Source organism: Pocillopora verrucosa, chromosome 14 (genome assembly GCF_036669915.1).
Source record: "Pocillopora verrucosa isolate sample1 chromosome 14, ASM3666991v2, whole genome shotgun sequence".
Classification (NCBI taxonomy): Eukaryota; Metazoa; Cnidaria; class Anthozoa; order Scleractinia; family Pocilloporidae; genus Pocillopora; species Pocillopora verrucosa.
The window spans coordinates 15,741,826-15,767,171 of NC_089325.1; the positions used below are offsets into that span (position 1 = coordinate 15,741,826).

Genomic DNA, 25,346 nt, shown 5'->3' on the forward strand with positions numbered 1-25,346 from the left:
GATAGCTTTTAGGGACATTTTACACATGTACTTTGTATAAGAAAAGGGTCGATAAACGTGTTTCTTTACGCAATAGGCTCGCGAGGTGCTGGTAGAATTCGCGACTGTAAAGCAGATCCTCCTTTCGAGTAAGTTTCGCGAATTCTCCCAGCCCCACACGCGATAAAATGAAGGAATTAGAGAAAGAGTTTTTTATTGCATCATTTTTGATCCATGCTTATCCATGTCCACCGGGTACAACTCATGCATTTTGATAAGGGATAGCCTCGAACGACGTTTCAACAGCTGAGACTACGAAAACAAACAAACAATTGAAAATAAAAACATGACACAACCCGCGGAAATCGACTGATGCTGTCGCGCAACCACAATAGCGTGGCGGGAAAACTTTGAGATTCTCATTCTTCCTCTATGATAAAGTATACAACGTTTTCTTTAGACTACTTTCATCCATCTGAGTCTCCTCTTTTTATTTTTAACAAAATGGCGCAGTACAACCGATTTAATTTTATTTCTAGCTATGGCAGAAGGTTACCTTCCTACAACGGGAGGAGAACTGGAGGAGAAAAATGAGTTTCCAGCCACAGGTGAGAAAAAGGAACAGGGAAAGAATTATTTGTGGTGATTTTGTACTGTTTATTAATGAAATATATCTTAATTCTGGTGCACAATTTTTTTGGATCATTTCGACTTGAAGGTTTTTTAGAATCCACCAAAGACGTCAGTATTAGAACGCTAATTGTAAGTGAACATAGTTGTGATCACTCAAGCTAACAAAGTTGAAATATCTTCTCGGTAATTTCAGCAACAGAGGAAAATCAGGTTACGTCAAGTGACGCTGAACTGGATGTATACAATGACCCTTTAAGAGGTAAGAAAACCGGGTGAAACAAGATTCTTTGAAAGACGTCCCAGTGAAGTTTTTGTCACATTTACATAAAAAGTTGCGTCTGCTCTGTAAAAAAGTTTTTGAAACAGCAAAAAGATGTTTCTTCAAATCCAAACTCTGTTACCAGTAAAATGAAAAACCAAAGGAAAAAACAATTGATTGCTCGATCTGATCAGGTAAAATGCATAGACATTATTAATTATTCAAAAGCAATAAAACGACAAATTTGAAGGCGACTTCGCTTTGAAGAGCCCTAACTTAAAGAAGAATCGGTCTAAATTTGCCTACTAGGCTACGTAAAACTCAGTATTCTGAGTTTTAGAAGTGCTTACTTGTAAATCAACGCAAAATGTTTTGGAGATTAACGATGTATCTAAAATTTACACCTAAAATGAACGATATTTGCGCTGAAAAGGTACTATCCTTTTTGCACTTGAAAGAGAGAGCTGTTAATACCCTTAGACCCGTCTAAGTCGAGTTTTGAAAAATTTGCAAACGGGTAACTTTTTGAGGCCGCCAAAAGGAAGGTATTTACGCTAACACCCTTTGTCATTTACCGTTCAATACATGTTTGGCAGGAATTTTACGCAATTTGAGAATTCTACACAGAGAAAAGGAGGCATTTTGTCTCGGCCGTATCGCCTGTTTTGGTCCTCTAAATATTTCACTCCTCTTTAGACAGTAATGTCAACACCAGACCCACGCTGTAAACCACTAGTCAACAAAATTCAGAACCCCTGACTTTTATAACAGGTTTTAACCTTTTCGGTCCTGGCTTTGTTCTGCTTTATTTTTAACTCTCCTGAAGGGCGATTGTAAAAGAAATTGAGTTGAAATAGGATCTCCTGGTAAAACTTGTGATATTTTGGAAAACGTAAGCCAGGTGTAAAAGGGGTTTGTGAAAGCCTCTCGACCTACGTGTAAACCGAACAGACTTGATCTAGTAATAGCCAAGCTACAGCCCAGACTCCCAACAGCTTATACATATTACTTAAACAAACTGTACAGGTATTAAACTTTTCTGATTTTTTTTTCATTGCTTTAAGCTCCGTTAACCTAAAAGTTCGTTTGGATATATAAGTTGGTATCATCCGTCAAGGGCCGCTTCACTCATTACCAAATCATTAACACTAAAACGTTGTGTTTTCAGAAATAGCGAAAGTATGTATGGAGAAAGGAAACAAAGAATACAGACAAGGAGAAGCTAATAACGCAATAAACTCCTACACGGAAGGACTTAAAGTGAACTGCAAGGATAAACGACTCAACGCCAAGCTTTACAGCAACAGGGCAACAGCTCATTTCCGTTTGGGTAACAATTTCATATCTAAATATATAAATCTCTCATGCAGCGTTACAAGATAACCAAGATAACGGAATACACAATCTGCATCAAGAGAAGAAAAAAATCGAGCAACTGCAGAAAAGTAGCATAAAAACATAAATCGCCCTGCAGCGGATGAAAATTAAGCAAAGAAACGATCCGCGTTACATTTAAAGCAATTGTAATTTTTTAAGGCTTCTTTGTTGTAACTCCATATGATTATAACTTTTTTAAACCTTATTTCCTTAATCTCATAGCAAACTACGTGGAATGTCTCGATGATGCGACAGTTGCCGTTCAATTGGAACCCTCTTTAATCAAAGCTATTAAAAAAGGTGGGTGTTTCAGACATAAGCCATCAACATTATATTCTCTGATTTCGTCAAAAGAGGATTGGGTGGTTTGTGGCAGGTGACTGCACCCCAAGTGTCAATTGTATCTGGTGTGTCAATGGCTGTTAGTGGGTAAAAAGGAGAAGAAAATGTCAATAAACTCTCAAATACCGCTGCCTGGTTAGTTCACGTTGAAGAGCGCCGGAGGTCGAGGGTTTAAGCCTCGACCGGACCAACACTCAGAGTCGTAAAACATCTGAGGAGAATGTGCTGTCACCCAAGCTACGACATCTGCAAATGGTCTGATATTATTGTCCCGGATATGAACGGAAGACCGTAAGCCCCGTTTCTTGCATCTTCTCTGTGACTCTTAGCTGGGGAAGTTAAAATACCCGGAAAGGACGCACCTGAAAAATTCCCTTTCGAAAGTTAAACTGCTCAATGCAGTCTGCCCGAAAATTTCCCCGAAAAGTGCTGAAAAGGGCATAAGAGCACATTAAAATGAAGAATGCGTGAGATAAATTCATCGCTATCATCATCGGTTGAACCTTAATCGGTAGCCACTTTGTATTAGCTCTTTATTGTTCCTTTTTAGTCCCTCTACAAGTTCAAATTTCCTTTATTATCAAAATCTTTGTTCCCAGCCAAATGACAAATTAAGTCCATTTTATCAATACTTTTATACTTTAACAGTGATCAATTACCTCGCACCACCAATTATTCTCTCCTTTTCAGGAGCCCGAGCTTGTGCCGAACTTTGCTGGTATAAAGATGCAAGGAGCTGGTTGCATATGGGATTGACTGTATCCTTTAACGAATGTTTCAAACGTGATACGAGATGCAATGCAACTAATATTTCAAGAATAATCAATACATTCCAGGCAAATTCTTCTACACATAATGCAAGCGATGTTCTCTTATACTGCACTGAGCAGTTTAAAGAAGCTGAAATATTATTAAGGAGTTCTCTCGATTATTCCACGAAAATTTGCTTAAAAGAAGAGGCAATATTAAGTTATTCCCAGAGTTTCTGTTGAATACCCCTCATATTTCTCTGGAGACGAATCACCACGACGAATGAACCTAAACTAATAAATGCACTTCAGAGCCAGTCAACACTCTCGAATAACTTGAAATCAAATATCTTCAAGAAACCCACGCTCGAATTATCATTCCAATTTGAGGGTTTTAAATTATTTTATATTTATTTATTTATATTTTACTCTCATTATTTTTAAAATACACATTTCCATTGCAATTTTGCGAATCCGCTCATAATTTAGCAACCCTTGACATGTTTTAAGATTGAAAACAATAACGAAAGTCTGCTTCAATTAAGGAGGAGATCGAATGCCGAACTAAAAGTCAAAGCAAACACTTATGCCAGTCTCGGATGTACTTACTATAATGTTGGGCAGTTCAACACAGCACTCATGTACCTTCAGCAATGTCTAGAAATTGCCAAAGAACTGGGAGACAAGGCCGGAGAGGGAGCAAGTTATGGCAATCTCGGCAACGCTTATCGAGGTCTAGGAGAGTTCAAAACAGCCATCAAGTACCATCAACGTCATTTAAAAATTGCTAAAGAAGTGAGAGACAAGGCCGGAGAGGGAACCAGTTATGGCAATCTCGGCAACGCTTATCAAGGTCTCGGAGAGTTCAAAACAGCCATCAAGTACCATCAACGTCATCTAGAAATTGCTAAAGAAGTGGGAGACAAGGCCGGAGAGGGAACCAGTTATGGCAATCTGGGCAACGCTTATCGAGGTCTAGGAGAGTTCAAAACAGCCATCAAGTACCATCAACGTCAACTAGAATTTACTATAGAGGTGGGAGACAAGGCCGGAGAGGGAACCAGTTATGGCAATCTCGGCAACGCTTATCAAGGTCTAGGAGAGTTCAAAACAGCCATCAAGTACCATCAACGTCATCTAGAAATTGCTAAAGAGGTGAGAGACAAGGCCGGAGAAGGAACCAGTTATGGCAACCTCGGCAACCCTTATCGAGGTCTAGGAGAGTTCAAAACAGCCATCAAGTACCATCAACGTCATCTAGAAATTGCTAAAGAAGTGGGAGACAAGGCCGGAGAGGGAACTAGTTATGGCAATCTCGGCAACGCTTATCAAGGTCTAGGAGAGTTCAAAACAGCCATCAAGTACCATCAACGTCATCTAGAAATTGCTAAAGAAGTGGGAGACAAGGCCGGAGAGGGAACCAGTTATGGCAATCTGGGCAACGCTTATCGAGGTCTAGGAGAGTTCAAAACAGCCATCAAGTACCATCAACGTGATTTAGAAATTGCTAAAGAAGTGGGAGACAAGGCCGGAGAGGGAACAAGTTATGGCAATCTCGGCAACGCTTTTCAAGGTCTAGGAGAGTTCAAAACAGCCATCAAGTACCATCAACGTCATCTAGAAATTGCTAAAGAAGTGGGAGACAAGGCCGGAGAGGGAACCAGTTATGGCAATCTGGGCAACGCTTATCGAGGTCTAGGAGAGTTCAAAACAGCCATCAAGTACCATCAACGTCATTTAGAAATTGCTAAGGAAGTGGGAGACAAGGCTGGAAAGGGAACCAGTTATGGCAATCTTGGCAACGCTTATCGAGGTCTAGGAGAGTTCAAAACAGCCGTCAAGTACCATCAACGTCATCTAGAAATTGCTAAAGAAGTGGGAGACAAGGCCGGAGAGGGAGCAAGTTATGGCAATCTCGGCAACGCTTATCAAGGTCTAGGAGAGTTCAAAACAGCCGTCAAGTACCATCAACGTCATCTAGAAATTGCTAAAGAAGTGGGAGACAAGGCCGGAGAGGGAACCAGTTATGGCAATCTGGGCAACGTTTATCGAGGTCTAGGAGAGTTCAAAACAGCCATCAAGTACCATCAACGTCATCTAGAAATTGCTAAAGAAGTGGGAGACAAAGCCGGAGAGGGAACAAGTTATGGCAATCTCGGCAACGCTTATCGAGGTCTAGGAGAGTTCAAAACAGCCGTCAAGTACCATCAACGTCATCTAGAAATTGCTAAAGAAGTGGGAGACAAGGCCGGAGAGGGAACAAGTTATGGCAATCTCGGCAACGCTTATCAAGGTCTAGGAGAGTTCAAAACAGCCATCAAGCACCATCAACGTCATCTAGAAATTGCTAAAGAAGTGGGAGACAAGGCCGGAGAGGGAGCAGGTTATTGCAATCTCGGCAACGCTTATCGAGGTCTAGGAGAGTTCAAAGCAGCCATCAAGTACCATCAACACTATCTAGAAATTGCTAAAGAAGTAGGAGACAAGGCCGGAGAGGGAACCAGTTATGGCAATCTCGGCAACGCTTATCAAGGTCTAGGAGAGTTCAAAACAGCCGTCAAGTACCATCAACGTCATCTAGAAATTGCTAAAGAAGTGGGAGACAAGGCCGGAGAGGGAACAAGTTATGGCAATCTCGGCAACGCTTATCAAGGTCTAGGGGAGATCAAAACAGCCATCAAGCACCATCAACGTCATCTAGAAATTGCTAAAGAAGTGGGAGACAAGGCCGGAGAGGGAGCAGGTTATTGCAATCTCGGCAACGCTTATCGAGGTCTAGGAGAGTTCAAAACAGCCATCAAGTACCATGAACGTCATCTAGAAATTGCTAAAGAAGTGGGAGACAAGGCCGGAGAGGGAACAAGTTATGGCAATCTCGGCAACGCTTATCAAGGTCTAGGAGAGTTCAAAACAGCCATCAAGTACCATCAACGTCATCTAGAAATTGCTAAAGAAGTGGGAGACAAGGCCGGAGAGGGAGCAAGTTATGGCAATCTCGGCAACGCTTATCAAGGTCTAGGGGAGATCAAAACAGCCATCAAGCACCATCAACGTCATCTAGAAATTGCTAAAGAAGTGGGAGACAAGGCCGGAGAGGGAGCAGGTTATTGCAATCTCGGCAACGCTTATCAAGGTCTAGGAGAGTTCAAAACAGCCATCAAGTACCATCAACGTCATCTAGAAATTGCTAAAGAAGTGGGAGACAAGGCCGGAGAGGGAACAAGTTATGGCAATCTCGGCAACGCTTATCAAGGTCTAGGAGAGTTCAAAACAGCTATCAAGCACCATCAACGTCATCTAGAAATTGCTAAAGAAGTGGGAGACAAGGCCGGAGAGGGAGCAGGTTATTGCAATCTCGGCAACGCTTATCAAGGTCTAGGAGAGTTCAAAACAGCCATCAAGTACCATGAACGTCATCTAGAAATTGCTAAAGAAGTGGGAGACAAGGCCAGAGAGGGAACAAGTTATGGCAATCTCGGCACCGCTTATCAAGGTCTAGGAGAGTTCAAAACAGCCATCAAGTACCATCAACGTCATCTAGAAATTGCTAAAGAAGTGGGAGACAAGGCCGGAGAGGGAGCAAGTTATGGCAATCTCGGCAACGCTTATCAAGGTCTAGGGGAGATCAAAACAGCCATCAAGCACCATCAACGTCATCTAGAAATTGCTAAAGAAGTGGGAGACAAGGCCGGAGAGGGAGCAGGTTATTGCAATCTCGGCAACGCTTATCAAGGTCTAGGAGAGTTCAAAACAGCCATCAAGTATCATGAACGTCATCTAGAAATTGCTAAAGAAGTGGGAGACAAGGCCGGAGAGGGAACAAGTTATGGCAATCTCGGCAACGCTTATCAAGGTCTAGGAGAGTTCAAAACAGCCATCAAGCACCATCAACGTCATCTAGAAATTGCTAAAGAAGTGGGAGACAAGGCCGGAGAGGGAGCAGGTTATTGCAATCTCGGCAACGCTTATCGAGGTCTAGGAGAGTTCAAAACAGCCATCAAGTACCATCAACACTATCTAGAAATTGCTAAAGAAGTGGGAGACAAGGCCGGAGAGGGAACAAGTTATGGTAATCTCGGCAACGCTTATCGAGGTCTAGGAGAGTTCAAAACAGCCGTCAAGTACCATCAACGTCATCTAGAAATTGCTAAAGAAGTGGGAGACAAGGCCGGAGAGGGAGCAAGTTATGGCAATCTCGGCAACGCTTATCAAGGTCTAGGAGAGTTCAAAACAGCCATCAAGCACCATCAACGTCATCTAGAAATTGCTAAAGAAGTGGGAGACAAGGCCGGAGAGGGAGCAGGTTATTGCAATCTCGGCAACGCTTATCGAGGTCTAGGAGAGTTCAAAACAGCCATCAAGTACCACCAACGTGATTTAGAAATTGCTAAAGAAGTGGGAGACAAGGCCGGAGAGGGAACAAGTTATGGCAATCTCGGCAACGCTTATCAAGGTCTAGGAGAGTTCAAAACAGCCATCAAGTACCATCAACGTCATCTAGAAATTGCTAAAGAAGTGGGAGACAAGGCCGGAGAGGGAGCAAGTTATGGCAATCTGGGCAACGCTTATCGATGTCTAGGAGAGTTCAGAACAGCCATCAAGTACCATGAACGTGATTTAGAAATTGCTAAAGAAGTGGGAGACAAGGCCGGAGAGGGAGCAAGTTATGGCAATCTCGGCATTGTTTATTGCAGTCTGGGAAAGTTCAAAACAGCTATCGAGTACCATCAACGTCATCTAGAAATTGCTAAAGAAGTGGGAGACAAGGCCAGAGAGGGAAGAAGTTATGGCAATCTCGGCAACTCCTATGAGAGTCTGGGAAAGTTCAAAACAGCTATCGAGTACCATCAACGTCATCTAGAAATTGCCAAAGAAGTGGGAGACAAGGCCGGAGAGGGAGGAAGTTATGGCAATCTCGGCATTGTTTATTGCAGTCTAAGACAGTTTAAAACAGCTATCGAGTACCATCAACGTCATCTAGAAATTGCTAAAGAAGTGGGAGACAAGGCTGGAGAGGGAATCAGTTATTGCCTACTCGGCCGAATTCATCTCCGTCAAAGAGAGTCGAAAATGGCAATCGAGTGTTATCAACGTCACCTAGAAATATCCAAAGAAGTGGGAGATAAGACTGGAGAGGCATGCTCACTCTGTTTCCTTGGACGAAGTTATGAGCGCCAAGGAAATCTCATGAAGGCCTTTGACTATTATTACTCCAGTGTAGAATTGTATGATGATATCAGGGCCAGTCTTCAACTCAACGATCAGTGGAAGATTTGTTATCGTAATCAGCACCAAGTAGCATACAAAGGTTTGTGGCGTATAAATCTCAATCGAGGTCAAGTTGTAAAGGCTCTTCTTGCCACAGAGAAAGGACGTGCTCAAGCTCTGAGAGATCTCATGGTCACAAAATATCAGCCTGGAGATTCTTTAACGAATAGTGCATTCCGCATTTCTCTGAGGTGGGTTCCAATGAGCACAGTTTTCATAGCCATTAATGGACCATGCGTTTACTTCTGGGTTTGCCTCGGTGAAAATAATATCCAGATGAGGGAAGTACACGTCAACGATTATAAGTTTGAGGATGAATTGCAATTTTTCATCCAGCAACTGAACAAAACTGCTCTTGAGGAGATCGGTGCAAATGGTACTATTACAATCGAAAATCCTCCGCTTGACTCGCTGACAGAAGAGGAAGTGGCCAATGATGTGATTCGAGTTGATGTGAGGCACTCCCAATCAAGTGCTTTAAAGAAGCTGCATGACATCATCGTTACTCCTATTGCTGACCTGATCGAAGGCAACGACGAGATCACATTCGTTCCTGAGGGGCCATTTAGCCTTGTACCTTATGCAGCGTTGCAGGACTCCAACTCATCCTATCTAAGTGGTTCTTTCAGAATTCGTGTGCTTCCCTCTCTGACAACCTTGCAACTAATTCATGATTGTCCAACTGACTTTCACACGAAGACTGGTGCATTGCTTGTCGGCGACCCATGTTTCAAACATATCATCTATGAGGGTAGACTTTTGGTGCAACTTCCAGGAGCAAGGAAAGAAGTAGAGATGATCGGACGTATCCTCAATGTTTCCCCTCTCACTGGAGAAAAGGCAACAAAAGATGAAGTGTTAAAACGAATATCATCAGTGGCGTTAGTTCACATAGCAGCGCACGGTAAAATGGAAACTGGAGAAGTTATCCTGGCACCAAACACCACAAGAGATAACCCTCATCCGCAAGAGAGAGACTATCTACTGACGATGAAAGATGTCATAGAAGCTGGGTTGCGAGCACGTCTGGTTGTACTTAGTTGCTGTTACACTGCTCGTGGGGAGGTCATGGCTGAGGGTGTAGTCGGCATGGCGCGTGCACTTTTGGGTGCCGGTGCCAGATCTGTTGTGGCAACCTTGTGGGCGATTGACGACGAGGGAACCCTGGAGTTCATGACTTTCTTCTACGATGCACTTGCCGAAGGCAAGAAGGCCAGTGAAGCTCTCAATCAGGCCATGAAGTGTATGAGAGAAATTGAAAATTTCAAGGAGGTTTGGCACTGGGCACCATTTGTACTAATTGGTGACGACGTCAACCTGGATTTCGAGGACATTTAGAAGCTTCAGCAAGTAATAATTCTGTTGATACATTCTATTCAGTACAAAGTTACATTAAATCATAATCTTTGCTCATATGTGAGCAGTGATACTTGCGTGTTATTTTCCTTTCAGTTGGATTACGAATTTATCTTTTGCTCCGGCAAATTGAGATGCAGTACAATCAAGTGGACACGTTTACGATGATAACATTCTTTTTTGGAAACATGATGGGAGTAAAATAGCAAATTTCTTTTAAAACAATCCTGTTGTCCAATGTATTGTTTCATGTGCTAAGAAATATTTCATGGCAACTCAACTATCCTCCCTAAACTTAGATTCTTTTATTTTTCAGTTAAGGCAGTTAGCATTGGAGTCCTAGGGAGTTTTCGAATACCTACAAATGCTGAAATTTGGACCAGTAACCAGTAAGCTACCGATGAAACCTTTGTCAAGAGTATTCTTTTCAAAGCAGGAAGAACCAAAAGACGGCCAAAGTCAAGTTTAACAAGAGAACAGATTTCCATTGATTCGAAAGTTGCCTTTTTGCTTGTCTGAACTGCTTTTACGAGCTTAATCTTTGATATCCTTCTCAAACGACTGTTTGTTTGTTTGTTTGTTTGTTTGTCTGTTTTTTTTTTTGTTTTTCATATGATGTCTTAAAATTATCATGACTAGCTATGTGAGAAGTTATTTTCAATCTAAGTATTTTCTACAGAGAGGATTTGGGCGTAACATTTACGTCGAAGTTGAAATGTCTTGAAAACGTTTTCCAGAGTTTTTTTACAGACTTTTTCTCAATCGGTTTAATCTCATGAGTGATATAAAGCTATTACAGCCATGTGAGTGTGTAGAGAATTTCCATAGGAATTAGAGAAAAATCAGTTGTCCGATTGCTCGATTATCTTAGTCTATGTCAAATGGAAATTGTGATTGACTTTTCGAGGATTTATAGTCAGTCATTGGTACTTAAAGCTAGTTTCTGCTGATCAGAATTTGGTCTATCTGGACTTAAAATGACAGATTTTGGCCGTAATGGCAAAGATTTAGTCTTGGTACTAGTTAATTTTTTGGGATTTCTCCTTCAATTTTGAATGCGGCAAATTGTGTTATTTTTTACAAGCAGAACGATGCATTTTAAGTATATTGTTTAAACTAATCGTCCAATGGCAAAACGAGAAGTTTTATTTTATAATTTTAATTACGGCTTACAAAGCATTGAAGGAAGCTCAGAACGAGCTGGAAAGTTGGAACCAAATGATTTTATTTAGTTTCTCCGATTAGATTGTTTACTTGCTATCTAAGTACAATAAACTAACATTTAAATGTCAAACAATGAAACAAGTCGCTTGGTATTTTGTTAACATGGAAGAGGAAATCAATAAGAAAGAGAAGAAAATTTCTGCATCAACCTGCATAAGCCATTTCTTGTCGTTTGAATTGATATTCGCTTAATAACTTTTGCCCATTTCTTTTTGAATTTGAACAGGTTTATTGAATGAGAGATAAAATTCGATATTTTCTGACTCTAAAACTGCTAATATCGATCATTGGCAACCGTTTCTTAGGATGTCACGTGACGCACTTCTTTAGCACGTTATATAACAGATGTGATGTTTTGTCACATCTTTTCGTTTGGAGTAGTGAGCGCACCTATGTCTCATTCGCTCAACCTCTCCCCATTTCCTTGGATAGAGTTATTAAATGAGATATAAACTTCGATCTTTTCAGATTTTATATCTGCCAGTTTCATTGGCAGCCATTCCTTAGGATGTCACGCGACGCGTTTTTTTAGCGACATGATGTTTCAGTCATACATCGTTGAAGAGGCAAGAAAAAAAAATTACCTTTCACTTTGGAAGATGGTGCTTTATTCTGTTTATAGAAAGCGTCCTCATCATGGGAAGTACCTTAGGTCGGTGTGGTTCCCCGAGTGTAAAAAATATTTATGTTTTATTTTTTTTCCACGATTGCAAACTTAACTAAAACAGCCTGTTAAAAAAACCGAAACTTTCTTAAAACTGAGGGCCGACCGATAAGAACTTTTTACGGCTAACGGTTAAAATTGTGGCCATTTTTCTGCTGCAGCTAACCCAGAATAACACTTAATAACCCATTGTTGGAGGGGAAAAAAAGGGTTCCAATTTGTCGATTTTTACGCCTAATAGCTGGATTTTCGACTGATTTACGGCTAACGGTTAACCCCATGGAGATCCTCGACTGGGTGACGTGCAAGATGTGAAATAAAAACGTTTTTAGCATTTGGAACTCGAATTTAGAGCGCTGGTTTGTGAGGGGTAAGGAACACCGGGAAAAACAAACTGTGGAAAAATCGTGGAGGTAAGGGTATACCTGGGAGAGACAGGCATGGGAAGAGTGTTTGTCGCTACGCACTCCTGTTCTGTTCAATCTGAGATGCTTAATGAAGCTCACGCAAAAAAAAAAAAATATATATATATATATATATATATATACATATATCTTACGAGATATTCACCGATATCAAGGCAAGCAGGGATGAATTTCCTTCCCTCGTTAGTACCTTGTACCGGATCCGAAAAGTCAGTAAGCCCTGATATTTTGACTTCACCGCAGATCTAAAAACTGCGACAACGTAAATGTTTCAGCAGAAAATCTCTACTGACGATAGCATATATTAAATCATTTTCAAAAAAGAGCCATGGGAAGGGGGGAAGGGTGGGTCGAGGTTCCGTTTGTCCCTCCGGGCTGGAATCCTAGAGCTAAGATACCACAAGGTAAAGATAAGAATTTCCCTGAGTAATTGCTGGACTTAGGCTTCTTTCGTCTTCCTAGATTTTCTCCTCGTGCCTCATAACTCTACTCCATCTGACCACCCTCCAGCGGTGTTTAGTGTATGCCACACAGGTGAATAGAGCTCTTAGCGTGGGCTGATTGGCTAATTCGGAATTAATAGTCGAACCCGTATTAAGCGGTCGGTTTTCAGATTCTCGAATTTTTTCCTCTCGCGCATTGTCACTTTCACCGCTTTTCAGTGGCGGTCTCTATTAAGCAGTTGTGGTCATCCTTGATTGAGTCCCATCAGTCTGTTCGGGTTGTATGGTACGGTTACTTAGGGCGGAACCACTCAAAAAAACGACGAATTCTCTCTGAAGTAAAATTTGTTCCATATTTGTCTTCCAAAATCAGTGTTAATAGTTAGAGTGCAAATGTACTCAACGCATTGCAAATTATCTTTCTTCTTAGGACTGTTTGTATCTGACAAATGTTACACAAGAAAATTAAGCAAACCATTTCCTTAGTAATTACCAAGAGGTCCAGCTGTTAGAATTCTGCATCATCGTTTTGTTGCTGTTATTCGATACATTTTTGAGCGATTTCTAAAATAAGCTTCACATGAAAAAGAAATGATAAATTAGGGTACAAAATGTTGTTTTCTTGTCTTTTGTTGTTAAACTTATTTAACGGTGATAACACTCAGTGATAACACTCAGTTACGGGTTAATAACGGTTGCTCGATTGTACCGTCCGCGTAAATTTGTGAATGAATGAAATAGTTAGTTATGTGACAAAGAAGACGAGCTCTTTGATGTCATTTCCCTCTGGAGTGTACGCTGGTGAGGAGATTTGTACCAGGGAGCCAGCGGGAACTCGGCCGGGATCCCCGCGCGGATAAAAACCAGCAAACAAAATTGAATGAAATCCGGTTTCGCCGGTAGTCCCACCAATCCAATATTTCACTTCCACCTCACTTTCCACTTCCGCTGAGTTTTTTCGAGAAAGATCAGAGGTCTTCACGATGTTGGAGTTCGCTAGTTGTATATGAATATATATTCGCGCGTGTGAAAGAAATCGGCCTTCGCCAAAACACTCATTGTGGTTAATGCTCACAGCTGTCTGTTAGCTACGTATTCTCTTTCTTACCGTTGGTTCTTTGCTCCTCAGTTCCAAACCCACACCTTCCTTCCCAAATCTTTCCCCTAATCACGGACCTCATTAATTCACAACATTATTTGGTATCGTGTACCAATTTTTACTTTTCTTACTTTCAAAAAACAAAAAACTTCTGCTTAAAACGCCTAAGCAAACCGCAATATTTTTTTTCTCTTTTTTTTCTTTTCTATATACTTGGCTTTTAGCCTAACTAAACTGCTTGCTCTTTTTGTGTATATTACTTTCCAATACCATATATATTATCTTTAAAAAAAACCCATCAAATTCAAATGTATCAAAGAACATCAATCAATATTTAGAATCCATTATCGTTTACAGAGGAATAGATTTACAAAAAAAACTCATCTTAAATTGCAAATGTTACCATTTGCCTCTCCATGTTTGCCAGATAATATAATTCCCATTTCCGAGGCCAGCAATAAAAATCCGCAATTTTAATTTTTTTTAAAATAAGTACTTTGTGCGCTCACTTCTCTACCACAACCTACGTGGATAATAAAATTTTAGCCCATACTTTAGGGTAGCTTTCATTAGGGGAGTAACATTTTGACTCAAAAATTTAAAATACAAAAAAACAAAAACAACAACAACAACAACACCCAGATACAGACTGAATTATACTGTGGTAACAAACGAGGGAGACCTTTACCCCAAGCTATAGCAGATCTCCGGAAAAGTGAACCAGTTAGTCTCAAAGTTTTACACTGGAACGTCAAAGTTGACGCTTCCAAGAATTCACAACAGACGCCGTGAAATGGCGGCCTTGGCGGCAGTACTTGACCTTAATCCGTGTTGACCTTTTCGGAAATATCTTTCTTCTTGTGGTCATTTACAAGAAAAAGCAGCTGCGAAGATCCATCAACTACTTCGTTTTCAACATGGCTGTATCCGACCTCTTCAACCCTTTGACCATCATGACTGTGAAGATCGTTGAGATCGTTTCAGGATCGAGTTCCTGGAAAGTTGATCGTCCGTGGCTGCTAGGAAACATTCTATGCAAACTTGCCTACTTTCTGCCAGATGTTTCTGTCGTGGTTTCCATCGGTAGCCTTCTTTTTATCTCAATAGACAGGCTCATCGCTGTCGTCTTTCCACTGAGGGCCAAACTTATCTCCTCAAAAGTACGATTGATCAGCATTCTAAGCACGTGGTTTGTCGCCATCGCCATCCATGCACCTTATTTCTACAGTTTCAAATTGATCCCCCACGAAAATGAAACGTATTGTGAGTTAAATTGGGGACCGGCATTCGACCACATGGAAACACACAGAGGATTTGTTACGGCAAATTTCATCACTTTCATCCCCATTCCCATTTGTGTCCTGGCCAGTGTGTATAGCATTATTGTATGGACAATAAGAAAAAAGAACAAAAAAACTAAAGAGAAACTGTCTTGTCGCCAAAACCATCGAGATCGACAGCTGAGAAACATTGTCAGATTGGCAGTGGCCATTATGATTTCCTTCGTTTCCTGCATGACTCCCCTGCTTATCTATTTATTTCTTATAATTTTTTTGTGGAATTGGGAATCCCCACCCATTTGTGCACTTCAGACAGTTCTCCCATTTATTTGTGTATTTCTTATGCATTCGTGGAGTGCGGTAAATCCCTGCATTTGTTTTATCTTTAGCAAGAACTACCGCAACGGCATTAGGCAATGTTTTCATTGTAATTGCCTCAGTCGCAGAATATCAGGTTTGCCAGAGAAATACCAAATGCAAACGACGACGACGAGCTCCTACGGAGACAGCTCCCTTCGGACCCATTCAAGTAGCGTACACTTTGTCTCATACAGCAGAAAAGCTTGAGCACTATATATACATATATATGTATATATATTTATGGGTGTGTGTGCGTGTGTGTATGTGTGTATTTAAATCCCTATACTCAGAAAATAGACAGGATGATCATTGGATATGCATGTAGGGAACACTGTGGAGTGTTCAATTAAGATCTAAGTGCCACACACTTGTCAGCACCTGTGTAAATGTGTAAGTACAGTATGGAGAGTGTGCATACTGATCGTGGATCAATATTTGTTTCTGGGCAACCGAGCTCGATATCGATTTGTCGTACTCGATTACCATTCCTGCTCGATAAGCAAACGACGTTTGATAATCGAGCTCGATAACTACAAGTCGAGCTCGATTGCTAATCGAGTACGAGGATCAATATTTGTTTCTGGGCAACCGAGCTCGATATCGATTTGTCGTACTCGATTACCATTCCTGCTCGATAAGCAAACGACGTTTGATAATCGAGCTCGATAACTACAAGTCGAGCTCGATCGCTAATCGAGTACGATTACTAATCGAGCTCGATTACTAATCGAGCTCGATTAGTTATCGAGCTCGACAAAATTCGTTTATCGAGCTCGGTTACAGTACTGACGAGAAAGACTGGTGGAGAGTCCAACCTTATGGAGTGCGATGGAGTGTGCAAAAAAACCTCGATACCGACGGCGAAATGCTTCATAAGTTTTTTAGGAGATTCAGAGACAGGATTCATAGAGAGGATATGAAGTAAGTGGGGAGAATATTAAAAATAAATTTTCCCACGCTGCCGTTTTTGTTTAAGCGATTCTCTTCCCTAAGATCAGGACACCCTTTTTCTCGATCGTGTGCGTTCCGGCTTTCTCTACGACAACTTGCATTTAGATATTACTTTGAACTTTTACTGTAACTTTTCAGAGGGTAATTAAAGAAAGGAAAAGACACGCATATGAAGCGGTAAAAAAAAACTGAATATCGTCGCACCTTTTTTCTGACTAATAACAGCGTCATCTATCGACACAACAACATTCGTATCGCACTCTAGTTTTAAAATGTTACTATTTTTTCTCCCTAAGAAAGGATTACGACTGAATCACCAATATTTTGAACTTTTCAATCAAGTTTTATTTTTGAACACTGTGATTGTTGTGCGTTAAATACTTCCAAGATCAAAGCCCCGACCACACTTTCGCAGGTGCTTTGAAAAACGTTATTTTTCTCTCACAATCCAAAAAGAGCTTTGCCTCTATCTATGAAAATGAATAAACTGGTTTTTTTCTTTTTTTTTTTGCATTATCATAATTGTCATCTACGGCAAAAAAAAAAGAAATGCAGCTAGATGATATGTATAGTAAAGCCCTTATCATCCCGTCAAAAAAGTGTTACAAGAAAAATCAACATCGGGGAATTCGAAAAGGTCGGTTTTCATGATGAGTTAAAATTCAAGTTGAAATCGCATATTTTAAAAATACGTCGTTTCGTTAGAAAATCTTTCTGGACCAGTGTGGTCAGTAGACCTAACCTATGTAAAACCTATTCAACATAGTCATGGACAGAGCTTAATTGTTTATTTACCTGTCTCTCCCAAAACTGAAAGTAAAAACCGTAGCGTATATACAAAACCGGATTATCAACTAGATATTGATTGGCTACAACGGCCAAAAAGTTCTGCATGGATTGCTGAGCGGTTCCCGCTCTTTACCGACGCCACATTTGCTCGTCGAGGTAGGACTGCAAGTCTTCCCTCCTTATCCTCCGGCGTGTTTTCTGGCCCACTATTAAACTGTTCCAGCAGGATTCGATTTCTTGGGTGTCAACCCCATAGTGACTGGGTCAACGAAGTTGAGTCGGTGGACAATCATTTGATGTGCACTTATGTTGTTAATTCTTTGGACCGTCTGCCGGTAGGAGGCCAAGTCATCCGAGTGCACTTCGGTTCCAGGGAGAACACACCTTGAAATGATGGGATGGAGGGTGGCCATATCTCGTCTTTCCACTTCATCGAAGTAGCTTTTTGCAGGTAAATGTTGCGTCGTAACAATCCCAAAAACCCATGTGTACCTTTGTGCACGTCTTCCCCAGTTGTTCTGAAATAATGAAAAAATATATATATTTCAGATGGATGATTTTTGTCCCATTAATATTTTGCTTTAGGCTTTATCCCAGCTATGTGTAATTATCATTCACCTGTATGAAATAATTTTGATATTAAAGCGCCCTGAGTGCTTTTTGTTGTCACATTCCCACCTACTTCGGCTTGCGAACCACATGTTCCAGAAAATTAAGGAACAGTAAGGTTATGAAAATATTTATATCTCAAAAATATTGAAATGATTGGAGGTGAACATTTGCCTAGTATATACTATATCAGTAATATAATATGGCACAAAAAGGTGATTTTTTTAAACTCATTTATTCCTGCTATAAATGGTTCCCATAATTTTTGTGTGCCAATAGTGGGCAAGTTGCTCGGAGGCGATTAGCAAAGGATGTTCAAGGTTTGAGTGCAGGCCGAGTGCAGGCGATCTACGACGCTATTTCCCGTGTTAGTATATACTTGAAAAAATAGTGATTTTTAGCTTTGATTAGTTGTTGAATTTACTCTCGTCGCATCTTACACCAGTCCAAAGGGCGTGATTGGCCTGTCCTGAAGGTTTCTTGGGCAGCCATCCTGTAAGCGCCTACTAATTTTTCTTATCAAGCTTGTATTTAAATCCAGGTACCTGGAAATTCGTCGCTGGGAGTCCTCAGCAGAGAAGAAATAAACCTTCTGCAGGAGTTTACCAAGTGGCACTCTGGGGAACTCCTCGAAAAAACTGTTTGATCTCACACTTCTTCTTTTTATGCATCCTCAGCAGCGCCTGTACAGTATTGTTAAGGAAAGACCCTTTATCGTTTTTGAACAAATTAAAATGGCCGGTTTAAGCATTCTTCTCCACTGAATATATAGACGCGTATAGATGCGACTTTTATGGTGGATGCTCTTGCTTCTAGAAGTTTTGAATTAACATCAAAGAGGTCTCCTACATCGAATGGGAAAAGTGCGTTCTAAAACACCTTAAGTACGTCGATAATTATTATTGTAACCCACGGTACTTTTAGTGTTGTTTTGAGGTTTTTTTTTCTTAAGTCGGTGTATTTATCACGTAGCAGTCAAGTAAAAATCCAAATTGTGCTATGAACACTTGCAACTTATATGACAGTTTTATGTAGCGGCATGCAGACGCATGTAAAAGTTGTTACTATATAAGTTGAAAAGGAGATAGATTAAAGGACGTTTGTGCCAATGCACACGCCCGATGAAAGAGGGACTAAAGCTAGTAATCGATAGCAAGTTCCCTTATAGGTTATCTCCGAAAAGCGCCTTTTCCCCGTTGTTGTTCTTCAATTAAATACGAAATAGATTTATGTCAGCCCCGCGCGTTAAGATGGTAGCTGCGTTAAAAAAAAAAAAAAAAAAAAAAGATGACGTTTATTTAAAATTGACCGTGCCCACTAAAAAGGAGAAGTTGCAATATTTGTGCGCACAAACTAAAAATAATTCATTATAATTGAAATGGAAATGCGAATTTTGGGCATATACTCAGTTCTTTAAGCGGAGAGGAATTGTACAAAATAATTACTTTACTATCTCGTGCGGTAAAAAAACGATACCTTCGTTCACAATTTAAAGCTTGCCATCTTTGGATAACGCCTTCATTTTAATCTCTTCAATAGGCCAAGGTGATTACCGAATTAGTCCCATTTTAAGTGTGGGTTTGATTTTTATGGAGTTTAAACGATGACGCGTTAACTTCGTGCCGTTGCAACAGTGTTCGGCAACCGGCCTACCGGCGTTGATTGAGGTTGAACTTGCAAAAAGAAATAATAAATGAACAACAGTAATAAAAAGATGTACCAAATAGTGGAGGGTTCCAATGGGGTGATGGCTGGTAAGTTTAAAGGATAAAATTGTGGCCACTTTACGGCTAACGGTTAGGTTTTTTTCCCTTACGGTGGTTACCAAAAATATATTTACTATTAACGTTTTTGACCACTACCGTTTAAAACTTTATCGTGAGGCCTTGCTCTAAAGCTGCATACTGACGTAAGGACTTATTATTTTCTTCTCCTTGTTGGAGTCTAGTCAGCTAGCAATAGCGAGAAACGGGTCTAAATTTCGATGATTTTGTGAGTTTCTTATTTTGTAATTGACTACATCACACTTATGCGAAGTATCTTTTTTTCACACGGTTGTTTAGAACAAATGAATAAAACCCCTTAGGGTGACCTCATCGTTAACAAAAGCAATTAAATCATTGCTAAGCGCAAGGTAAAACAGCCTATTGTTTAAACTTGCGACTTCCTCATCAGTGCCTTTTGTAAGGTAAGTGTGATTTTTTTTTCATCCTTTGTTATAATGGAGAAGTATGTTTGCCGTCGTCATAACAGACCAGAAACAAAGGGGGTAAGTTTCTAAAGAAACTCTGGTGCTGCGTCAGTGGGGGTAACAAGGTGATTTGATAATATCAACTAAGTTGAAATTGTAAATTGGCCACCTAAAAAGTTCAAAAGCTGACGTTTCGAGCCTTAGCTCTTCATCAGACTAATGAAGGGCTAACGCTCGAAACGTCAGCTTTTGAACTCTTTACGGTGGCCAATTTATAATTTCAACTTAGTTGATATTACCAGAAACAGAACAGTTTGTAATTACATTTATAACGACGATTACTAACAATTTAGGTTTATTCATAAAAACATTGGGTTGTTATATACTCCCATGTAGGATAGAAGATATATTTGTATCTGGTGTAAATATTATCTGCGTGTGCTAGGCTAGCTTTTTGTATTTCCAATGGTAGAAAATTTACCCGATCAAATCTGTTGAACTCACCGATCATTTTTTTCTTAATTAACAACAAGATGTGAGGAAACAAAGTCTTTGTTTATTGAGTAACAACAATTGGCGCTAACCGCACGGCTCCTAAAATACAACAACGCTCAGTAAATTAAGGCATTTCATGTAACATCTGTATGAATAAGGATAAATGGGTTGATCTCACCAACCTTCCTTCCTTATTACAAAAAAAGTTATGAAGAAACAAAGTCTTTGTTTATTGATTCACCGCAATAAGCACTTATCGTATGGCCCCCAAAATACAATAACGCGCAATAGATTGAGGCGGTTTTTTTTTATGACATCCGTTTACAGGATTTTTCAGCTATGATTCACTTACATAGGAAAGTAAACTGAGGTTAACGAATGTGTAGTTATTTTCTCTCCAATGCTAGAGGCGACACGTGTTGGAATAAAGGAGAAACTACAACAATACGTCTTTCTTTGTGCTGCCCACTAGTCTTCGTTAAGGAAAAAACTATTTTTAATTCATGTTATGCAGGGCAGGGTTTTTATTCGTTTTACTTTGTTTTTTTTATGTTTTTTTTTTTTTTAACAAATTCAAATTCGTGTCAGACTGGGTTGGTGCGAGGCTGCGTGTCGGCTTTTATTTGGTGTGGGATGCCTTTAATCTGTAACCAAACCGGTTAGACCGTCTGCGACAGTGGGACAAGGGTGTTCAGATAACGGGGAAAAATGCATTTGTCAAATCATTTATTATCACGTGAAACACAGCGCAGCAAACGAACAAATCGAGCTTACTCATACTGAAGAGGGGGAAATTGACGAGTGTGTTTCCCATAATTCTTAAAAAAACATATTTGACTTAAAAAACCTAAACATTTTTTGTATCGCTTTCAATATTTGTCCTCGTAGCTATCTTTCCTTCCATAACGTTTTTATCTTAAACATTTTTCCTGTAAGTGTACTTCTGTTTCCTAGAGGTATTTTTCAAATGTAAATAACTAAACTAAACTGGAGGTTGACTGAAAACTCAAAAGTTAGTTAGCTTCCAGACTCTTTATTTTTTCAATTCCTCACTCGTTAATAACCCTAAAATACAACAACGCTTTGACATCACCGGCACGCTTCTATCTTAACAACTGCGTGAAGAGATCTTTTCTAGTTAAGTAATGTTCCAGATAAGTGCTAAGAGAGGTATTACATACAGCAAAAAAAGCGGAAGATCTCAATGAGAAAGTACTGAAAATGTTTTCCATTCAAAAATACTTCTTAAATTTCATGGTTAGTTTGTTCTGTGCTTATCATATTGCCTTTTGTTCTAGTGCATAAACGATTTCCATTTTTTGCGTTATCATTTGCGACCTCGATACCTCTCCTAGCTAATAAATGGAAAATTACTTGTCTTCTTTTAAAAGATAATATGTCAAGACAAACTTGACAATCATGATATCTTCTGGGTCCATGTGATCCAGTTCACAGCGCGGGATATTTGCTGCTATTTCCCCCTCCTTTATCTCCTTCGCCGGGAAAGGGAAAACCTTCTCCTCGCAGGAATCAGGCATCAATACTATTCTGTAGACATAAAGCGTAAAGTCATTAATGATTTGTGGTGAATCATGATAAAGTTGATTTTCTTTTTAACAGTTTTTAGGTTCGGAGACATGGTTTTAGATTTCCTCACTCCTGTATGGAAAAATTACGATATTGATAGTCCTCGTAAAATACGCCAGCTAAATGCAAGTACTTTGGCTTATCAGCAGCGATCATTTATCCTCTGTACTGCGTTCCAGAGCGAGAATCTATCCTTAATTACAAAGATGAGTCCCTAACCTCGTTCCTACTACCACTGCCGTCACTGCGGACACCAGTTCCAAGGAAAGTCCTGCAAATCGTATATGCGCCCTCCAGCTGTTCCCATTCGGGCACCTGTACTCAGTGCTGAATAGGTGTGACCCCTTCACGTTATTCCATTTCTCTCCCCTCCAGCGGAAGGAGAACACTCCTCTTTCTTCCAAAATCCATCTCGGTTTGGCTCTCTGAAATGAAACCGAATGTTCAGTTCATGTTCATATGATATCTTTTCTCATTATTTTTATAATTCTAGCGTCTCACCTTGAAATGCATTAGGCCCCGCAGACGCTGGACCTCCCCTTCCTGCAGAACACTGTGGGTGGCGGCTGCATTTGTCGAGTGCTGTGGCATGTTCTTCTGCTTTATTATGGCAGTGCAGCCAGTCACCGCACAGCGGACCGCTCTTTCTGAGCACTCGCTTAAGTGCAGTGTTAAGTGGAGCCTGCAAAATAATCAAAATAAGGACCAGGGATGAGCTGGCTAGTGAAACTTTTGGATATTTTGTTGGCCTTAAATAACCATTTGACTGTTGATTTCTTAATTAAACCGACAATATCTTACCGTGGAAGGCTTGTTCCGCAGCTTAGTGGACACAATACCCTCTTATTTGAGCAAAGGGAAGCAGTATGCTCCTCGAAAGATTCCCTGGTAATTTTTCTACCGCATTGCTGGCAAGGGAGTTTGTGCTTTGCACATTGCGCAGTGTGTGCTGCCATCCTCTCCCTTGCCACCATCTCTCCACAGCCATCATTGGCACACGCCGTTTGAAATTTTCCACACGTTTTCAAGTGCTGCTCGTGCTCGTGAAATTTTCCTTTCCATAGACAGCCGCTCTTATTACACTTGACATTAAAGTCTCCAATGATATCGTCGAGTGCGACATTGACGTGGAGGGTAACATCTGTTCCGATCGGTGCTTTACAAAGTGGGCATTTGGGGAAAGTCTCAATGCCTATGAGTGTCGCGAGGCAGTGTCGACAGCCCGAATGCCCACATGCCAGAGTGACAGGCTTAACCATTGTCGATAGGCTTCAAAGTAAAAGATAATCAAGAGAGTTTAGTACATTTCCTTACAAAACTAGTATTGATAAGTCAAGTAATTCCTTCAAAGAGGCCCCTGCTAGCAAGGAATTCAGTTCAAACAGCTACAATTGTAAAAGTTGTCGAAGGAAAGTGGAATTTAACCATGGAACAATGATTCATAACTCAGAGTCAAAACAAACGCAGAACGTAAATCTGTTATTTGACAAATTACTATTTCGTCTAATTGGTCAAATTCCTGAGGGATGAGCAACATTTCTCTCCTCTCAGAAAGACAACTGCTGAAGTATAAACTATTTAGTACAGCTCGATCACAGAAGTAAGCAAGTGTGCGTTAATGATTTTCCTAGCGTTAATATTTAAACATCTCGTCCTTTTGCCAAAAGAAAATTACAATTTCGCTTATGATCTCTTTTCCCAGGAAATGCGAATATAGTTCCACAGTTAAAAAGAACTTCTGCCTTATGAATGCTCTGAATGCTGTCGGTCGTTCTCCTTAAATGTCAGGTTAAGCCTTGCTTTATTGCAGATTTTCACCTGGCATCTTCAAGCTGGGTTTGGAAACCAGCGCAATTTGAAGTTCAGAGTTATGGTGGATGCTTGGCATACAGCTCTGCGTTGTCGAAAAATATAGACTTATCTGTCGACTTTTGAGCCTTTTTAGGAAATTAAGTGTTAGAAAAAGTGCTTTCGTACATGTTTGTTGTTTCAGTTTAGATAATCAGTGGGCTAGATAGCCAAGTAAATTCCAGATTTTTTGCACTATTTTTCAGCGGCAATGTTGGTGAACCAAAGATACACCCACGACAATTGCGACTCGATACTAGGCTCTGTAAATTTGCGCAAAACATTTCGACGAATATCTTAAGTTTGGGTAAACAAAGAGACCTAAAAATTAAAAAAGTTCTTCCTTAGCCTATCTCCTATGACATTTAAATTTCCTAACTACTCCACTGAAGATCTCTCTCTCGATGGGTGACAGCGAAAACGATCAGTTGCTGAAAGATAAAAATCATCACAAAACAAAAAAGACTTACCATACAGAACAGTTGAATAGCGCTCCGGGAGGAGAAGTAAACTCAAAATGCTCATTAGACATAGCGAATCTGGCAATGAATAAAGCAGCGAAGTGATCTAATCCAAGCAAAGTTTGCTTTTAGTGAAAGAACCAAGACTAACTGATAAGTAAACGATGTTTATAACCTTGTGAACCTCAATGGGAAATGTGTATTTCCTGGACAATTTGACACGTATTCATCAATAACAATTAATACTGATCTGGCAACAATCGATCCGCGAAATGACAGTTACCCAGGGTCAAGTTCCCTGTTCAAACAATCAAGTTTCCATTCTGCATGTGCGAGTGTGTGTGTGTATTTGTGTGTGGACATCATTTCCTGGAAAAGGGTAACTTGCCCGTTTCATGGAATTAAAGAACAATTAAACGAATAAAAGGGTGCGCTTAGCGCATTTGCGGCAAACGATCCTAATATTGTTTAACTATCAATATAAATGTCCCGTAGCGACAGGCCTAGGTGACATGGGTGTGCCACGAAACAAAAGCCTTTTATTAATACGTATACACGTCGGTCAGTTTCATTTTCGGCGTGGTTTCGCGTCATCCTTGGGAATATTAGTGCAGCAAGGAGTTAAGCATTTTAGATTAAGTGTTTAACTCCACGAGATGAACCATAGCAAGCGCGCTTTCCAAAGAACTGTTGTCTTTTTGGATAAACGGCACAGAAGCGTGCCAAACAAGACTGAGCTGGGCAGGCTCGCTACCGCCAAGCGGATTTCTGATATATCGTTTACAAAGAACGACAGCTCTTCCCAAATCGGAGACTTACTGGTGAGAGCATTTCCTCCCCTTACAGGAAAAGACCTTAGCAGGTAAGTGCTGCTGCCTTCATAATCTGTATCGTAGGGTAGAAAATGGTTTCAGAGAAAAGAGTGAAAAGTACCGTAATAAAAGCAGCGAAATGCCG

The 25,346-nt window shown here is 40.4% G+C and overlaps 3 protein-coding genes across 3 annotated transcripts; 2 read left to right on the top strand and 1 right to left on the bottom strand.

Annotated features, from left to right (window-relative positions):
* The first annotated feature begins 517 nt into the window (after nt 1–517).
* Nucleotides 518–9,945, top strand: LOC131771372 (tetratricopeptide repeat protein 28-like). Its single transcript, XM_066161779.1, has 9 exons — nt 518–587; nt 806–871; nt 2,040–2,201; nt 2,471–2,548; nt 3,281–3,348; nt 5,218–5,842; nt 6,443–7,402; nt 7,643–7,802; nt 8,505–9,945. Exons 1-9 carry the CDS (start codon nt 521–523, stop codon nt 9,943–9,945), a joined length of 3,627 nt encoding a protein of 1,208 aa, XP_066017876.1. The 5' UTR covers nt 518–520.
* A 2,659-nt stretch (nt 9,946–12,604) lies between these two features.
* Nucleotides 12,605–22,795, top strand: LOC136278264 (neuropeptide SIFamide receptor-like). The gene is made up of 3 exons (XM_066161780.1): nt 12,605–12,680; nt 14,590–15,516; nt 22,695–22,795. The coding sequence occupies exons 1-3, from the start codon at nt 12,605–12,607 to the stop codon at nt 22,793–22,795; spliced, it is 1,104 nt and encodes a 367-aa protein (XP_066017877.1).
* Nucleotides 22,796–22,877: 82 nt separating this feature from the next.
* Nucleotides 22,878–23,339, bottom strand: LOC136278265 (TNF receptor-associated factor 5-like). The gene has a single exon (XM_066161781.1). The coding sequence runs from the start codon at nt 23,337–23,339 to the stop codon at nt 22,878–22,880; it is 462 nt and encodes a 153-aa protein (XP_066017878.1).
* Nucleotides 23,340–25,346: the final 2,007 nt, after the last annotated feature.